Genomic DNA, 18,311 nt, shown 5'->3' on the forward strand with positions numbered 1-18,311 from the left:
CATGTATAGAGCAGCCCTGTGTACACGGTGCATGAACGGAGCAGCCCTGTGTACATAGTGTGTGTATAGAGCAGCCCATGCACACAGTGCATGCATGGAGCAGCTCTGTGTGCACAGTGCATGTACAGAACAGCCCTGTGTGCACAGTGCATGTACAGAGCAGCCCTGTGTGCACAGTGCATGTACAGAGCAGCCCTGTGTGCACGATGCAAGTACAGAGCAGCCCTGTGTGCACATTGCATGTATAGAGCAGCCCTGTGTACATGGTGCGTGTACATGGTGCATATACAGAGCAGCCCTGTATGCACGATGCATGTGCAGAGCAGCCCTGTGTATACAATGCATGTATAGAGCAGCCCTGCGTGCATGGTGCATGTATAGAGCAGCCCTGTGTACACAGTGCATGTACACAGCAGCCCTGTGTAGGCAGTGCAAGTATACAGTACCCTGTGTACACAGTGCAAGTACACAGCAGCCCTGTGTACACAGTGCATGTACACAGCAGCCCTGTGTAGGCAGTGCAAGTATACAGTACCCTGTGTACACAGTGCAAGTACACAGCAGCCCTGTGTACACAGTGCAAATACACAGTAGCTGCCTTTTCAATACCTGATAGGAGTGGGGAATGGAGACTCTCCATGCGATTATAGGGGCGACTCTTATAGTCAGGATACAGTTCAACCTGCCGAGCTTCTCTCTCATTGCCACTCGCTGCCTTCCTGTACCTCTCCAAATGATGTGGAGATGCCGGCGTTGGACTGGGGTAAACACAGTAAGAAGTTTAACAACACCAGGTTAAAGTCCAACAGGTTTATTTGGTAGCAAAAGCCACACAAGCTTTTGGAGCCCCAAACCCCTTCTTCAGGTGAGTGGGAATTCTGTTCACAAACAGGGCATATAAAGACACGAACTCAATTTACATGAATAATGGTTGGAATGCGAATACTTACAGCTAATCAAGTCTTTAAGATACAAACAATGTGAGTTGGGTTCATGTCACACTATTTGTAATCCCCACAGCCTGCCTGGACGTGCAGAGTTTCACTGTCTGTCTTGTCTGGAGACAATACACATCTCTTTAGCCTGTCTTGATGCTCTCTCCACTCACATTGTTTGTATCTTAAAGACTTGATTAGCTGTAAGTATTCGCATTCCAACCATTATTCATGTAAATTGAGTCTGTGTCTTTATATGCCCTGTTTGTGAACAGAATTCCCACTCACCTGAAGAAGGGGCTTGGGGCTCCGAAAGCTTGTGTGGCTTTTGCTACCAAATAAACCTGTTGGACTTCTAACCTGGTGTTGTTAAACTTCTTACTGTGCCTCTCCAAATGGCCATGCTTCATGTGTGAGCCCAGGGTTACTGGCAAGTTATTTGCCAATGTGAGGCATCACAGTTGACCCTAATCCATCTGAACTGAAGGCCTAAGTGTGGACCCAGATATGGAAGCCTGGCTCTCCCTCAACACCCCAGAGTCATCAGCATCCATACGAACTAATGCACTGCTAAGCATGCTTAGTGCTGCGACCAATGTGCACTCACACACACAGCATTCACAGATTGAGAGGCCTGTATCACTGTATGGTAGCATAGAAAACTAACTATTGCCATTGTGTCACTTCCCAGGGACCATGATGATGAAGTCTCAGTGGTAGAAGCTTGTAAAACACTAAATCAGATCAGTGGCTTCAAAGGAATGGGAAGGTAAGTCAAAACCTGCACAGATTGCACCACCCAGTGTCTAATCAAATCTTCTCAGAGCATTGAAACCACAGTTAACCCGTGCTGTATCTACCCTGGGAGTGTTTGATAGGGACAGTGTAGAGGGAGCTTTACTCTATATCTAATTCTGTGTTGTACCTGACCTGGGAGTGCCTGATGGGATAGTGTAGAGGGAATTTTACTCTGTATCTAAGCCCGTGATGTAGCCATCCTGGGAGTATTTGAAGGGGTCAGAATATAGGGAGTTTTACTCTGCATGTAACCCTGTGCTGTACCTACCCTGGGAGTGCTTGATTGGGACAGTGCAGAGGAAGTTTTGCTCAATATCTATTCCTGTGCTGTATCTGTTCTGGGAGTATTTGATGGGGACAGTGTAGAGGGAGCTTTACTCTGTGTCTAATCTCATGCTGTACCTGTCCTGGGAGTGTTTGATGGGGACAGTACATAATGAGTTTTACTCTGTATCTAACCCTGTGTGGTACCTATCCTGGGAGTATTTGATGGGGACAGTGTAGAGGAAATTCTCCTGGTGAGAGATTTTGTGCTGCCTTTATTTTGGTTAATATTTATACAAAGAATTCAGTGTTTACTAAGATGCATTGGGATTTGATTGTCATTATTGAATGTAAAAATGCACTGAAATGAAAAAGCAATTGTTTAATTTAGGTTTACGAGAACTTTCTATTCAGCAGTGTGCTGACAGCTCTCCATCTCCACCTTGCAGATTACCTCTCTTTTGTAAATGTCAGCATTGAGACCAGCTTTACTGTTGCTAAGGAAAAGTCTCCAGAATCTCATCTCAAGACTGATAATCCCTCTGTCGGAATTACAGGCAGTGCTGTGCCGTCCCTTCCTGCCCCTTAACCCATCAACATTATTTGGTTTCTCAGCTCTGTTCCATTTTGCTGATTGTTATTCTGATTGTGTAGGTACTTCAAACAGATTGTGAAGTCAGCTCGAACCAACGGGGCTGGGGGATCGCAGGAAGAAAACGATGATTTCCTTGGCTGCCTCGATATTCCAGTCAGTGTAAGTTTGACAGATGGAGCTGGGGACTGGGAGAGGCCGCCAGAATAGTGCACAAAGCAGCCTGGCCCCTTCCCCAAACACGGCTTCTCCCACGAGTTCCAAACTGTACCCCAGGTCCTGGACAATGCCCCGGATTGTTCCCAGGATCTTGGACTGTACGGCAGGCCCCAGACTCTGCATCAGGACCTAGGAGCACGAGCAGACCGTATAGTCACTTGAACCTAGAACCATAGAAAATTACAGCTCAGAAACAGGCCTTTTGGCCCTTCTTGTCTGTGCCGAACCATTTTATGCCTAGTCCCACTGACCTGCACTTGGACCATATCCCTCCACACCCCTCTCATCCATGAACCCGTCCAAGTTTTTCTTAAATGTTATAGAACCTACTCCTCTGTTCAATACAGTCGTCTACCTCGACTCACCTGTCCTGCCTGCTCCCATATTCTTTTATTCCCTGAGAGATAAAGAATTTATCTGGTGGGCTTCCCTGCCATTTCATTCCCCCCACATTAGGAATTAACTCCTCATCAGCAAGGTTTCCAACAGGTTTTGCAAAATGTGAAGCACGGGAAGGGAACCTGCCGGGATGCACAGCTAAGTACAACCCCCGGGTGTGCCGATGGGCGTGCCAAGGCGGGGGGAGCCCTCTGGGGAGCTCCACTGGAGGGATGGAATTCCCCTTATCCATGGGCAGGGATCCCCTTGTGCGTGTGGTGGGGGGAATCTCCATATATGTAGGGAAGGGTGGGAGTTCTTTGCTTTTAATTGGACATTGGGGTGCCCTTCCATGTCTTGCCAGTGTGATGGGGTGGGACACACCCGCAGATTTCTTTTGCACCAAGCGCTGGATTATCTGGTGAGAAAAGCTGTCTGTACCTCCTGCGGGCTGCACGGCAATTTTCTCACCTCAGCCTGCACCTGGTGCAGAAATGGGAAAATTCTGCCCTCTTCATCCAAGTCATTAATATAGATTGTAAACAGCTGAGACCACAGAACTGATCCCTGTGGCACTGCATTAGTCAGAGTCTGCTAGGTTGAAAATGCCCTGTTTATCCCAACTGTCTGCTTACCAATCCTCAATCCAGACCAAGACATCGCCCCAAGTCCATGAGCCCTTATCTTGCATACTAACCTTTCGCGTCACTTTTTATCAAACATCTTTTTGGAAAGCTAGATATACTACATCTAGTCATTACGCTTTATCTACTTTACAAGTCACATCCTCAAAACACTCTAATAAATTTGTCATACATGATTTCCCTTTCATAAGACTACATTGACGTTAATCATACTATGAATTTCGAAATGCATTGGTAAAATAGATAGATTCCAGTATTCTCTTACTGGCTGTTTTCAGGCTAACTGGCCTGTAGTTCCCTATTTTCTCTCTTCGCCCTTTCTTGAATAGTGTTACATTTACTCATTTCCAATCTGCTCGGACCATTCAAGAATCTAAGGAATTTTGGAAAAGCATAACCGGCGCATCGACTGTTTCTGCAGCTATCTATTTAGAAGCCTAGGATGTAGGCCATCAAGTCCTGGAGATTTGTCAGCATTTTCTCCCTTATGTTTCTCCAGTACCTTTTCCTCTGCTACTATTAATTACATTAAATTCCTCACTCTTATTAGCTCCTTGGTTACTTTCTACTCCTGACACATAATTTGTGCCTTCAACTATGAAGATGGACACAAAATATTTGTTCAACGTCTCTGCGATTTCCTCATTTCCCATGATAATTCCTCTTGTCTATGCTTGTAAGTTCTTAAGAAATAGGAGCAGGAGTAGGCCATTTGGTTCATTGAGCTCGCTCCACCATTCGATAAAATCATGGCTGATCTGATTGTGGCCATAGCCCCACTTTCCTGCCCACAATTGTTAACTCACTTGCCAAGCTAAAATTTGTCTAACTCAGCCTTGAATACATTCAGTGACCCAGCCTCCACTGCTCTCTGTGGAAGAAAATTCCAAAGACTACTGACCCTCTGAGAGAAGAAATTCCTCCTCATCTCCACCTTAAATGGGAGACTGATGTTTACTTTAGCTACTCTCCTCCTTTGTATATGCCTGTGAAATCTCATACAATCATGTCTTATATTCCTGGTTAATTTACTTTCATATTCTAGCTTTTCCCCTTTTATTAATATTTTGGTCATCCTTTTCCATCTGTTACGGATAAATATTCACTTTCTGCATCACCTCTCGGTTGCCTGCAACAAGACGCATACTATAGAGTGATTATTTAAAACTCTCCAGTGTTGCAACTTTTAATAATAAACAGGTTTCTTGTTAAGTTCAAATCAGAAGAAAGATGAATGTTTATTCACAAAACACCCCTAAATGTAAAACGTAACAAAAACACTCACTCCCTCAAACACACACACACATAAAGTAAAGATGAATCTAGAGATGAAGCATGCATTTAGATTTTTAACAGAGTGGCAAGGGTATTGCTAACAAAAAGACATTTGTTAAATGACAAGAAGTAAATCACATTTCAGATTAGTTCTTTAAGATGTACTTGCATCAGTCACTGAAAGGTGCAGGTACAGCAGGCAGTAAAGAAAGCAAATGGTATGCTGGCCTTCATAGCAAGAGGATTTGAGTATTGAGATAGGGATGTTTTACTGCAATTGTATAGGGCATTGGTGAGGCCACATCTAGAGTATTGTGTGCAGTTTTGGTGTCCTTATCTGAGGAAGGATGTCCTTGCTATAGTGGGAGTACAGCAAAGGTTTACCAGGCTGATTCCTGGGATGGCAGGTCTGTCATACGAGGAGAGACTCAGTCGGTTTGGATTATATTCACTGGAGTTTAGAAGAGTGAGAGGGGATCTCATAGAAACTTATAAAATTCTAACAGGGTTAGACAGGATAGATTCAGAAAGAATGTTCCCAATGGTGGGGGAGTCCAGAACTAGGGAGATCATAATTTGGGGATAAGGGGTAAACTGTTTAGAGCTGAGGTGAGGAGAAATTTCGTCACCCAGAGGATGGTGAATGTGTGGAATTCACTACCACAGAAAGTAGTTGAGGCCAAAACGTCTGATTTCAAGAAGAAATCAGACATAGCTCTGGAGGCTAAAGGGATCAAGGGATATGGGGTGAAGGCGGGTTCAGGATATTTGAATTTGATCTAAATGAATGGCGGAACAGGCTGGAAGAGCCAAATGGCCTATTCCTGCTTCCAGTTTCTATGTTTCTAATTACGTATTGCAGGCCTGGATGTGTTCTCTCTTGTACTTTGGAGATAAATGGAAGTTTCTGAGTTTCCAGACAAAGTTGTAGACAAATTTCTATGGAGATTTAACTTTGCAGATAGAGACAATTTAGCCGCTCTCTCACTGCCTGGATTGACTGGTTGTATTAAGCAACTTTCCTCTCTTTTTCGCGCAACATCCCTTTGTGTCCTCTTGGTTTCCACATTGCTTTGTCTCTGGCTAGTTCTTGGAGTAATATAATCCATTATCTGAAGTTAATATCAAAGCTTCTAATGTCCACACAAATGTTGTATCACAGCTCGGTATGGGTCCTGTTCTGTCCAAGACCGCAAGAAATTACAAAGGGTCGTGAACGAAGCCCAGTCCATCACTCAAACCATCCATTGACACTGTCTACAATTCCTGCTGCTTCAGAAAAGCAGCCAGCATAATCAAGGACCCCACGTACTCTCTTCCACCTTTTTCCGTTAGGAAAAAGATACAAAAGTCTGAGGACACATACTGAGGTGGCACAGTGGTTAGCACTGCTGCCTCACAGCACCAGGGACCTGGGTTCGATTCCCGGCTCGGGTCACTGTCTGTGCAGAATTTGCACGTTCTCCCCGTGTCTGCTTGGGTTTCCTCCGGGTGGTCCGGTTTCTTCCCACATACCAAAGATGTGCGGGTTAGGTTGATTGGCCATGCTAAATTGACCCTAGTTTTGGGGAGATTAGCAGGGTGAATACGTGGGGTTATGGGGATAGGGCCTAGGTGGGATTGTTGTTGGTGCAGGCTCGATGGGCCTCCTTCTGTACTGTAAGGATTCTATGATTCTATGTACCAACCAATTCAAGTACAGCTTCTTCCCTGCTGCCACCAGACTTTTGAATGGACTTACCTTGCATTAAGTTGATCTTTCTCTACACCCTAGCTATGACTGTAACACTACATTCTGCACTCGCTCATTTCCTTGTCTATGAACGGTATGCTTTGTCTGTATGGCGCGCAAGAAACAATACTTTTCACTGTATGTTAATACATTTATTACAATAATAAATCAAATCAAGAAATGATTTGAAGTTATCAGACATTGCTATACAATAGTGGATGAATGGTGGCTGTTCATACCTGCTCATAATGAACTGATTTCCCTGCTCCTCTCTTTGTTTAGTTTTGATCTCACAGACTCTGAGTCTGGATTGCAATTAATTTTGAGTTTTTGTAAATACACAGACAATAGAGGTGTAAATTCACAAGTGGTTTCGTATCCAGCATGTCTATTCAAAGAATAGCAATCCATCAATGTTTACAATTTAAATGCCTTTCTGGAAGCATGGTAGATATTGTGGGTGAGTCCGGAACCAGGTGACACACTTTTAAAATTAGGAGTCACCGTTATAGGACAGAGGTGAGGAGAAATGTTTTCTCTTAAGAGGGTCGTGTGATTTTGGAACTCTATGCCTCAGAAGCTGGTGGAAGCAGAATTGTTGAATATTTTTAAGGCAGATAGATTCTTGCTGGGTGGGAGAATCAAAGGTTATCTGAGCTAGATGGGGAATATGGAACACAACACATACAGATCGGCCTGATCTTCTTGAATGGTGCAGCAGGCTCAAGGGGCCAAATGGCCTACTTCTGCTCCTATTTTGTATGTTCCTATGTATTAGCTCTTGTCTGAGCAGAGGTCACAAAAGGTCACCTGACCTTCGGTGGCTATCTTTTCAACCACATTTTGTGTATTTGTTTTAAAACACAAGTTAATTTCAATGAGTCCTAATTGAAAAAGTCCATATCTTGGAAGTTAGGAATCTGATATCTTTACTGGGCATGACAATCCTCAAGCAATCTATTATTCTTTGCAATATTATCACTTTCTTCAAATCTAATACTTAACTAACATTATCCTGAACTAACACTATCCTGAACTAATACTATCCTTAACTAATACTATCCTGAACTAATACTATCCTTAATGAACACTATCCTGAACTAATACTATCCTTAATGAACACTATCCTGAACTAATACTATCCTTAATGAACACTACCTGAACTAATACTATCCTTAATGAACACTATCCTGAACTAATACTATCCTGAACTAATACTATCCTTAATGAACACTATCCTGAACTAATACTATCCTGAACTAATACTATCCTTAATGAACACTACCTGAACTAATACTATCCTTAATGAACACTATCCTGAACTAATACTATCCTTAATGAACACTATCCTGAACTAATACTATCCTGAACTAATACTATCCTTAATGAACACTATCCTGAACTAATACTATCCTGAACTAATACTATCCTTAATGAACACTACCTGAACTAATACTATCCTTAATGAACACTATCCTGAACTAATACTATCCTATAGTTGCCATGGGTGGATGGTCTTTGCTGAGTTTCAGTTTTTTAATGGAATGCATTTATATTGAACATTTTGACTAGTTATTTAAATGTTTCCCTGTTTATTTACCACCAAATCTTTTAGTCTATTTACCCAATTAACCTCAGCCAGCCCCCTCCCCCCAAAAAATTGGCCTTATTTAAATGTAAGATTCGTGTTTCAGACTAGAGTATGTGACTTTCAACTTAATTTGGAGCTCAACTGTATTGTGATAACTTTTCCCAGAGGATCTTTTACGATGAGATTACTAATTAAACTTGCCTCATTGCATAATATAGAATTAGATATAAAAATAGACTCATTCCTAGTTGGTTCCACAACAGATTGCTCCAGGAAACTGTTGTAAAATAATTCTGCAAATCCATTATCCAGACTATCTTTGTCAATTTGATTTGTCCAGTCTATGGCAGATTAAAAGATCCCACAATTATTACATTGTCTTTGTTATGAGCGCCAATTATTTCTTGCTTGCTGCTCTGTCCAATATAATTTATTGTTCTGGGGCCTATAATCTATTCCCACCAGAGTTTTCTGATCCTCATTATTCCTAATGTCCACCCGTACTGATTCTACTTCCTGATCTTCAGAACCAAGATCCCTTCTCCGCACCATCGTTATGTCATCCTTTACCATGTGGACTACTCCTCCTCCTTTTCCATTCTGTCTGAATTTTCAAAATGCTTCATACTGTGGAATATTATTTTCCAAACCTTGTTCACCTTGCGACCATGCATCTGCAATAGTGATTAAGAACAAAGAACAATGCAGCACAGGAACAGGCCCTTCGGCCCTCCAAGCCCGTGCCGCTCCCTGGTCCAAACTAGACCATTCTTTTGTATCCCTCCATTCCCACTCCGTTCATGTGGCTATCGAGATAAGTCTTAAACGTTCCCAGTGTGTCCGCCTCCACCACCTTGCCTGGCAGCGCATTCCAGGCCCCCACCACCCTCTGTGTAAAATATGTCCTTCTGATATCTGTGTTAAACCTCCCCCCCTTCACCTTGAACCTATGACCCCTCGTGAACGTCACCACCGACCTGGGGAAAAGCTTCCCACCGTTCACCCTATCTATGCCTTTCATAATTTTATACACCTCTATTAAGTCTCCCCTCATCCTCCGTCTTTCCAGGGAGAACAACCCGTTTACCCAATCTCTCCTCATACAGGCAACATCCTGGTAAACCTCCTCTGTACTCTCTCCAAAGCCTCCACGTCCTTCTGGTAGTGTGGCGACCAGAACTGGGCGCAGTATTCCAAATGCGGCCGAACCAACGTTCTATACATCTGCAATATCAGACCCCAACTTTTATACTCTATGCCCCGTCCTATAAAGGCAAGCATGCCATATGCCTTCTTCACCACCTTCTCCACCTGTGACGTCACCTTCAAGGACCTGTGGACTTGCACACCCAGGTCCCTCTGCGTATCTACACCCTTTATGGTTCTGCCATTTATCGTACAGCTCCTCCCTACATTATTTCTACCAAAATGCATCACTTCGCATTTATCAGGATTGAACTCCATCTGCTATTTCTTTGCCCAAATTTCCAGCCTATCTATATCCTTCTGTAGCCTCTGACAATGTTCCTCACTATCTGCAAGTCCAGCCATTTTTGTGTCAATTAGATTGAAACCATTTATCTCTATTTGTGCCATTAGTTCACCTATCTTATTGTGCATTCAACTAAAGTGGCTTTGATTTTATTTCTTTACTACTAGTCAAACAATACAGCAGGTCTGTAATCCCAGGTCTGAGGTTGTGGTTCAGGCTCCAGCTCATGTCAAAGACTCCAGCTGACTCGATTCACAATCGGAATCTTTTCTGTTTGTTTCTCAGGAGATTCCGGTCGGAGGATTTGATAACTGGTTTAAACTGGAGCCTCGAACAAGCTCTTCTCGAGTGCAAGGAGATTGTCATCTCATCCTGACACTGACCATGTCACAGGTAATGAGTGGGGTAGGGCAATAGTTCAGTACAGGGTCAGAGTGTTTGCCTTGGGTCAGTCAGGTTTTGTCAAGTCTTCACAATAAGGCCCTTAAAAACAACAAAGCCAAGTTTCTAACAGCTATCAGTAAACTCCCTGCCCCCAGTGAGGAGAAAGGAAACTGTATCCCAGTGAGAGTCAGCACCTTCAGGAGAGGAGGGGACCTGTATCCCAGTGAGAGTCAGCACCTTCAGGAGAGGAGGGAACCTGTATCCCAGTGAGAGTCAGCACCTTCAGGAGAGGAGGGAACCTGTATCCCAGTGAGAGTCAGCACCTTCGGGAGAGGAGGGAACCTGTATCCCAGTGAGAGTCAGCACCTTCAGGAGAGGAGGGAACCTGTATCCCAGTGGGAGTCAGCACCTTCAGGAGAGGAGGGAACCTGTATCCCAGTGAGAGTCAGCACCTTCAGGAGAGGAGGGAACCTGTATCCCAGTGGGAGTCAGCACCTTCAGGAGAGGAGGGAACCTGTATCCCAGTGAGAGTCAGCACCTTCAGGAGAGGAGGGAACCTGTATCCCAGTGGGAGTCAGCACCTTCAGGAGAGGAGGGGACCTGTATCCCAGTGGGAGTCAGCACCTTCAGGAGAGGAGGGAACCTGTATCCCAATGAGAATCAGCACCTTCAGGAGAGGAGGGAACCTGTATCCCAGTGAGAGTCAGCACCTTCAGGAGAGGAGGGAACCTGTATCCCAGTGAGAGTCAGCACCTTCAGGAGAGGAGGGAACCTGTATCCCAGTGAGAGTCAGCACCTTCAGGAGAGGAGGGAACCTGTATCCCAGTGAGAGTCAGCACCTTCAGGAGAGGAGGGAACCTGTATCCCAGTGAGAGTCAGCACCTTCAGGAGAGGAGGGAACCTGTATCCCAGTGGGAGTCAGCACCTTCAGGAGAGGAGGGAACCTGTATCCCAGTGAGAGTCAGCACCTTCAGGAGAGGAGGGGACCTGTATCCCAGTGAGAATCAGCACCTTCGGGAGAGGAAGGGAATCTGTATCCCAGTGAGAGTTAGCATCTTCAGGAGAGGAGGGAAACTGTATCCCAGTGAGTGTCAGCACCTTCAGGAGAGGAGGGGACCTGTATCCCAGTGGGAGTCAGCACCTTCAGGAGAGGAGGGGACCTGTATCCCAGTGGGAGTCAGCACCTTCAGGAGAGGAGGGAACCTGTATCCCAGTGGGAGTCAGCACCTTCAGGAGAGGAGGGAGAGAAGTAGGATAAACGTTTGGGGGTTGGAGACTGCTGTCACTGTTGCCTCTTTTTGCAGAGAGGTACAGAGTTGTGTAAGAAGATGAGTGGTGTGAGAATCCATGAGTTGCTGCTGAAGCAGCTGTTGGAAATTGAGAATCCTGATTTCCAGGTAAGCATCATTTCATTAGAAACAGAAGTAAACAACTGGAGTGTGGCTGGCTCTGGTGGATGTTGCAGTGCTGGAATATTTTGTGTCATTCGCAGCTCCTGGTCCTGAATATTTGAATTTGAACCTTCTGTGCCATCAATATGTGTACACACCCTTGGATATTGTCTGTATATGTGCTATTTGCAAATTAAAGTATCACAATTGATGGGTGGACGCAGATTCCATTGCCAGATGCTGTGTTTGTTGATATGTCGGGACTGTGCTGGGTTTAGTAACTAGTCTCTACGTTCTTGGCTATGAAGCTAGGATCCCTGCTCTTGACGCAGTGGAGAGGGTGTGAGGTGCTGAGGGGACTCCCTCACTGTGCAGAAACCTTCTGCCACTCACTGGCTTCATTCACACCTGGGTGAGGGACCAGAGATTTCATCAGCATCTGGGGACTCCAGTGAAACTCAGTTCCTTCAGAGTGGTACCAACATCAGAGTGAAAAAAAAATCCTTGAAAAACCAGTAACCATATGACTAATTTTGTCGCCACTCCTTTGCCACAGGAAGACCATAACAGCTGGTCCGGCAAACTCAGTAAGCATGCTGTGACCATTCTTTCCCACCATGCTATGCAAGTTGACCTATCACCTCAACAGAAGGCAGCTGTGTGAGTACAATTCTTACATTATCTTTTGCCCTGTCGGTATTCAGGAATTTCACACAGTAAACTCTGATGTTCTTCTCAGTCATGGTTTTGTTTTAGTTTATTGTGCTCATCCGTGTCTTAAAGTTGCTATAAATTAGAAAAGTGTATTATTTTTAAGGAAGTAGCAATACTTGAATTTAAGTGAGAAACACACCAGGAATAAGAGAAAGTCAGTGCTCTTTGGTAAAGTTATATAAGTAAACCAAATCAAAATAAATTTAACATAAGGGAAGTGAAGTTAAGACATGGCAGGGCAGCTCGGTCAAGTGAAGTGTGCAGCCTGTAATATGTGGGAAGTCATGGACGCCACCGGTGTCCGAGACGATCACGTGCAGGAAGTGTCACCAGCTACAGAAATGTGAGCACCAGGTCTCAGAGCTTGAGCGGAGGCTGGAATTACTGTGGCACATCTGCAAAGCCGTGAGCTATGTGGATGGCACATTCAGAGAGGTGGTCCCGCTCACAAATCAATTTTCCGTTTTGGAAGCTGGTGAGGACACTGTTTCCTCATAGGAGTGCAGTCAGAGCCAGGTTTGTGACACCACAAGTGGTCCGGCTACACAGGAGGTGAGGAAGATGACATTAAGATGAACAGTGATAGGGAATTCGTTAGTTAGGGAAACAGACAACCATTTCTGAGGCTGGAGATGTGACCTCAGGTATGTTGCCTCCCTGGTGCCAGGGTCAAGGATACCACAGAGCGGTTGCAGGACATTCTTCTGGGGGAGGGTGAACAGCCTGAAGTGGTGTTCACATCGCTACCAAAGAGTTTGGTAGGGAGGGGAATGTAGACCTGCGATCAGAATTTAGGGAACCAGGTAGAAAATTATCCCAGAGGATTCAAAAACAGGATCAATTTGGCTACAGCTAAGGAACAAGAAGTGTGCTATTACATTGCTCGATGCAGTCTATAGACTGCCAACTTGTGGAAAGGATGTGAGGAAACAAGTCTGCAGGGAAATTATGGAAAGATGAAAACATTATAGAGTAGTTTTAATGGGAGACTTTAATTACCCAAATGTAAACTGGAACAGTGATAGTGTAAAGGGTGGAGAGGGGCAAGTGTTCCTAGATAGTGTTCAGGAGAATTTTCTAGTGTTAGAGTGTCAGTGGGGAATATTTACGAGACAGTGATCATTGTATTGTAAGATTTAGGGTGACAGTAGAAAAGGACAATGGGAAATCCAGAGTAAGAATAATTAACTGGGGGAGAGCCAACTTCAATGGGGCAAAGAACCAAAGGTTGGCAGGAAAAACTGTGGCTGAACAATGGGCCATCTTCAAATAAGAAATGGCTTGGGCACAGTCAAGGTATATTCCTTAGTAAGATCCTGTCTTATTAACTTTTCTAACGGTTCTTACTCATGGTTCCGTCATTACACCCCTGCTTTTGTATTCAGTACTTTGCCCAATAAAGGAAAGCATTCCATATACTTTCTTGGCAATCTAGTCCACCTGTCCTGCCATCTTCGGAACCTGTGGACTTGCACTCCAAGGCCTCGCACCTCCTCAACTCCTCTCAACATCCACCCATTTATTGAACATTCCCTTACTATGTTTGCCCTCCCCAAATGCATTACATCACACTTTTCTGGATTGAATTCTATTTGCCACTTCTCTGCTCACTCAACCAAGCCACTGATTTAATTTTGGAGTTGACAGTTATCCTCTTCACTATCAACTCCATGGCCAATTTGGTGACATCTGCAAATTTCCCAATAATGGCACCCACATTAGAGTCTAAATCATGAATATAAACAACACACAGCAAAGGCCCTATCATTGAGCCCTGTGGAACACCACTGGAAACTGTTTTCCATTTGCAAAAACATCCATCAACCATTACTATTTGTTTCCTGTGACTGAACCAATTTTGGGTCCAACTTGTCACCTTCCCCTGTATCCCATGAGATCTCACTTTTCTGATCAGCCTGCCATGTGGGACCTTGTCAAATGCTTTACTGAAATCCACGTAGACAATATCCACTGTACTACCTTCATCAATTCTCCTTCTTACCAAATAGAATTTTTTGAGGAAATAAGACACGGTCTTATCGCTATCAAAACTATGCTGACTCTCACTATCCAATCTGTGCCTTTATAAGTGATGGTTTATCCTGTCTCGCAGAATTGTTTCCAATAATTTGTCCACTGTTGAAGTCAGACTGACTGGCCTATTGCATTCTGGCCTACCCATCATACCCTTTTAAAATAATGGTACAATGTTCACAGACCTCCAATCCTCTGGTACCTCACCTGTATCCTGTGAGGATTGAGAAATGATTCTCAGAGCATCCACTACTGACCAGAGCCTTATGCAGCCTCAGAAGTACATCCCTGCTCTTGTATTCTAGCCCTCTCGACATTTACATTGTCCCATCAAACACTCCCAGGGCAGGTACAAACAAAGAACAAAGAACAATACAGCACAGGAACAGGCCCTTCGGCCCTCCAAGCCCGCGCCGCTCCCTGGTCCAAACTAGACCATTCTTTTGTATCCCTCCATTCCCACTCCGTTCATATGGCTGTCTAGATAAGTCTTAAACGTTCCCAGTGTGTCCGCCTCCACCACCTTGCCTGGCAGCGCATTCCAGGCCCCCACCACCCTCTGTGTAAAATATGTCCGTCTGATATCTGTGTTAAACCTCCCTCCCCTTCACCATGAACCTATGACCCCTCGTGAACGTCACCACCGACCTGGGGAAAAGCTTCCCACCGTTCACCCTATCTATGCCTTTCATAATTTTATACACCTCTATTAAGTCTCCCCTCATCCTCCGTCTTTCCAGGGAGAACAACCCCAGTTTACCCAATCTCTCCTCATAACTAAGCCCCTCCATACCAGATAACATCCTGGTAAACCTCCTCCGTACTCTCTCCAAAGCCTCCATGTCCTTCTGGTAGTGTGGCGACCAGAACTGGACGCAGTATTCCAGATGCGGCCGAACCAACGTTCTATACATCTGCAACATCAGACCCCAACTTTTATACTCTATGCCCCGTCCTATAAAGGCAAGCATGCCATATGCCTTCTTCACCGCCTTCTCCACCTGTGACGTCACTTTCAAGGAACTGTGGACTTGCACACCCAGGTCCCTCTGCGTATCTACACCCTTTATGGTTCTGCCATGGTACTGCACAGGATTAGATACAGAGTAAAGCTCACACTGCATTGTCCCCATCAAACATTCCCAGGGCAGGTACAACACAGGATTATATACAGAGTAAAGCTCCCACTGCACTGTCCCCATCAAACATTCCCAGGGCAGATACAGCACAGGATTAGACACAAAGTAAGGCTCCCCCAACATTGTCCCATCAAACATTCCCACAACAGATACAGTATATAGATTATATTGTGTAAAATTCCCTCTGCGCTGGCCCATCAAAAACTCCCAGGGCAGGTACAACACTGGGCGGCATGGTGGCGCAGTGGTTAGCACTACTGTCAGGGAAAGGCACTAATGAAAAGTGGAACTTTTTCAAGGAACAAATACTGAGTGTCCTTGATAGGTATGTCCCTGTCAGGCAGGGAGGAAATGGCCGAGTGAGGGAACCATGGTTCACGAAAGAGGTGGAATGTCTTGTGAAAAGGAAGAGGGAAGCTTATGTAGGGATGAGGAAACAAGGTTCAGATGGCTCGATTGAGGGTTACAAGTTAGCAAGGAACGAGCTGAAAAAGGGGCTGAGGAGAGCTAGGAGAGGACATGAGAAGTCCTTGGCAGGTCGGATCAAGGAAAACCCCAAGGCTTTTTACTCTTATGTGAGGAATAAAAGAATGACCAGGGTGAGGTTAGGGCCGGTCAAGGACAGTAGTGGGAACTTGTGTATGGAGTCAGTAGAGATAGGCGAGGTGATGAATGAATACGTTTCTTCAGTGTTCATCAAGGAGAGGGGCCATGTTTTTGAGGAAGAGAAGGTGTTACAGGCTAATAGGCTGGAGGAAATAGATGTTCGGAGGGAGGATGTCCTGGCAATTTTGAATAAACTGAAGGTCGATAAGTCCCCTGGGCCTGATGAAATATATCCTAGGATTCTTTGGGAGGCAAGGGATGAGATTGCAGAGCCTTTGGCTTTGATCTTTGGGTCCTCACTATCCACGGGGATGGTGCCAGAGGACTGGAGAGTGGCGAATGTGGTTCCTCTGTTTAAGAAAGGGAATAGAAATGACCCTGGTAATTATAGACCGTTTAGTCTTACTTCGGTGGTTGATAAATTGATGGAAAAGGTCCTTAGGGATGGGATTTACAACCATTTAGAAAGATGCGGATTAATCCGGGATAGTCAGCACGGATTCGTGAAGGGCAAGTCGTGCCTCACAAATTTGATTGAATTTTTTGAGGAGGTCATTAAGTGTGTTGATGAAGGTAGGGCAGTTGATGTCATATACATGGATTTTAGTAAGGTGTTTGATAAGGTCCCCCATGGTCGGCTTATGATGAAAGTGAGGAGGTGTGGGATAGAGGGAAAGTTGGCCGATTGGATAGGTAACTGGCTGTCTGACCGAAGACAGAGGGTGGTGGTCGATGGAAAATTTTCGGATTGGAGGCAGGTTGCTAGCGGTGTGCCGCAGGGATCAGTGCTTGGTCCTCTGCTCTTTGTGATTTTTATTAATGACTTAGAGGAGGGGGCTGAAGGGTGGATCAGTAAATTTGCTGATGACACCAAGATTGGTGGAGTAGTGGATGAGGTGGAGGGCTGTTGTAGGCTGCAAAGAGACATAGATAGGATGCAAAGCTGGGCTGAAAAATGGCAAATGGAGTTTAACCCTGATGAATGTGAGGTGATTCATTTTGGTAGGACTAATTTAAATGTGGATTACAGGGTCAAAGGTAGGGTTCTGAAGACTGTGGAGGAACAGAGAGATCTTGGGGTCCATATCCACAGATCTCTAAAGGTTGCCACTCAAGTGGATAGAGCTGTGAAGAAGGCCTATAGTGTGTTAGCTTTTATTAACAGGGGGTTGGAGTTTAAGAGCTGTGGGGTTATGCTGCAACTGTACAGGACCTTGGTGAGACCAGATTTGGAATATTGTGTGCAGTTCTGGTCACCTCACTATAAGAAGGATGTGGAAGCGCTGGAAAGAGTGCAGAGGAGATTTACCAGGATGCTGCCTGGTTTGGAGGGTAGGTCTTATGAGGAAAGGTTGAGGGAGCTAGGGCTGTTCTCTCTGGAGTGGAGGAGGCTGAGGGGAGACTTAATAGAGGTTTATAAAATGATGAAGGGGATGGATAGAGTGAACGTTCAAAGACTATTTCCTCGGGTGGATGGAGCTATTACAAGGGGGCATAACTATAGGGTTCGTGGTGGGAGATATAGGAAGGATATCAGAGGTAGGTTCTTTACGCAGAGAGTGGTTGGGGTGTGGAATGGACTGCCTGCAGTGATAGTGGAGTCAGACACTTTAGGAACATTTAAGCGGTTATTGGATAGGCACATGGAGCACACCAGGATGATAGGGAGTGGGATAGCTTGATCTTGGTTTCAGATAAAGCTCGACGCAACATCGTGGGCCGAAGGGCCTGTTCTGTGCTGTACTGTTCTATGTTCTATGTTCTACTACTGCCTCATAGCGCCAGGGACCCGGGTTCAATTCCAGCCTAGAGTAACTGTGTGGAGTTTGCACATTCTCCCTGTGTCTGCGTGGGTTTCCTCCGGGTGCTCCAGTTTCCTCCCACAGTCCAAAGATGTGCAGGTTAGGTGGATTGGGCATGCTAAATTGACCCTAGCCTCAGGGGGATTAGCAGGGTAAATATGTGCGATTGCAGGATTAAGGCCTGGGTGGGATTGTGATCGGTGCAGACCCGATGGGCTGAATGGCCGCCTCCTGCACTGTAGGGATTCTATACTATGATTAGATACAGAGTAAAGCTTCCTCTACACTGCCCCATCAAACAATCCCAGGTCAGGTACAGCA

General features: G+C 45.0%; 1 protein-coding gene across 1 annotated transcript in view; it reads left to right on the forward strand.

Annotated features, from left to right (window-relative positions):
• The window catches only part of baiap3 (BAI1 associated protein 3), an 80,381-nt gene that overhangs the window by 33,394 nt on the left and 28,676 nt on the right, over positions 1-18,311 (forward strand). Inside the window, exons 9-13 of the mRNA XM_078240355.1 lie at positions 1,627-1,704; positions 2,652-2,751; positions 10,206-10,313; positions 11,609-11,701; positions 12,252-12,355. Of these exons, the coding sequence (XP_078096481.1) occupies positions 1,627-1,704; positions 2,652-2,751; positions 10,206-10,313; positions 11,609-11,701; positions 12,252-12,355 (483 nt within the window). The remainder of the gene's footprint in view (positions 1-1,626; positions 1,705-2,651; positions 2,752-10,205; positions 10,314-11,608; positions 11,702-12,251; positions 12,356-18,311) is intronic.

This window comes from Mustelus asterias, chromosome 23, assembly GCF_964213995.1.
Source record: "Mustelus asterias chromosome 23, sMusAst1.hap1.1, whole genome shotgun sequence".
Lineage (NCBI taxonomy): Eukaryota > Metazoa > Chordata > Chondrichthyes > Carcharhiniformes > Triakidae > Mustelus > Mustelus asterias.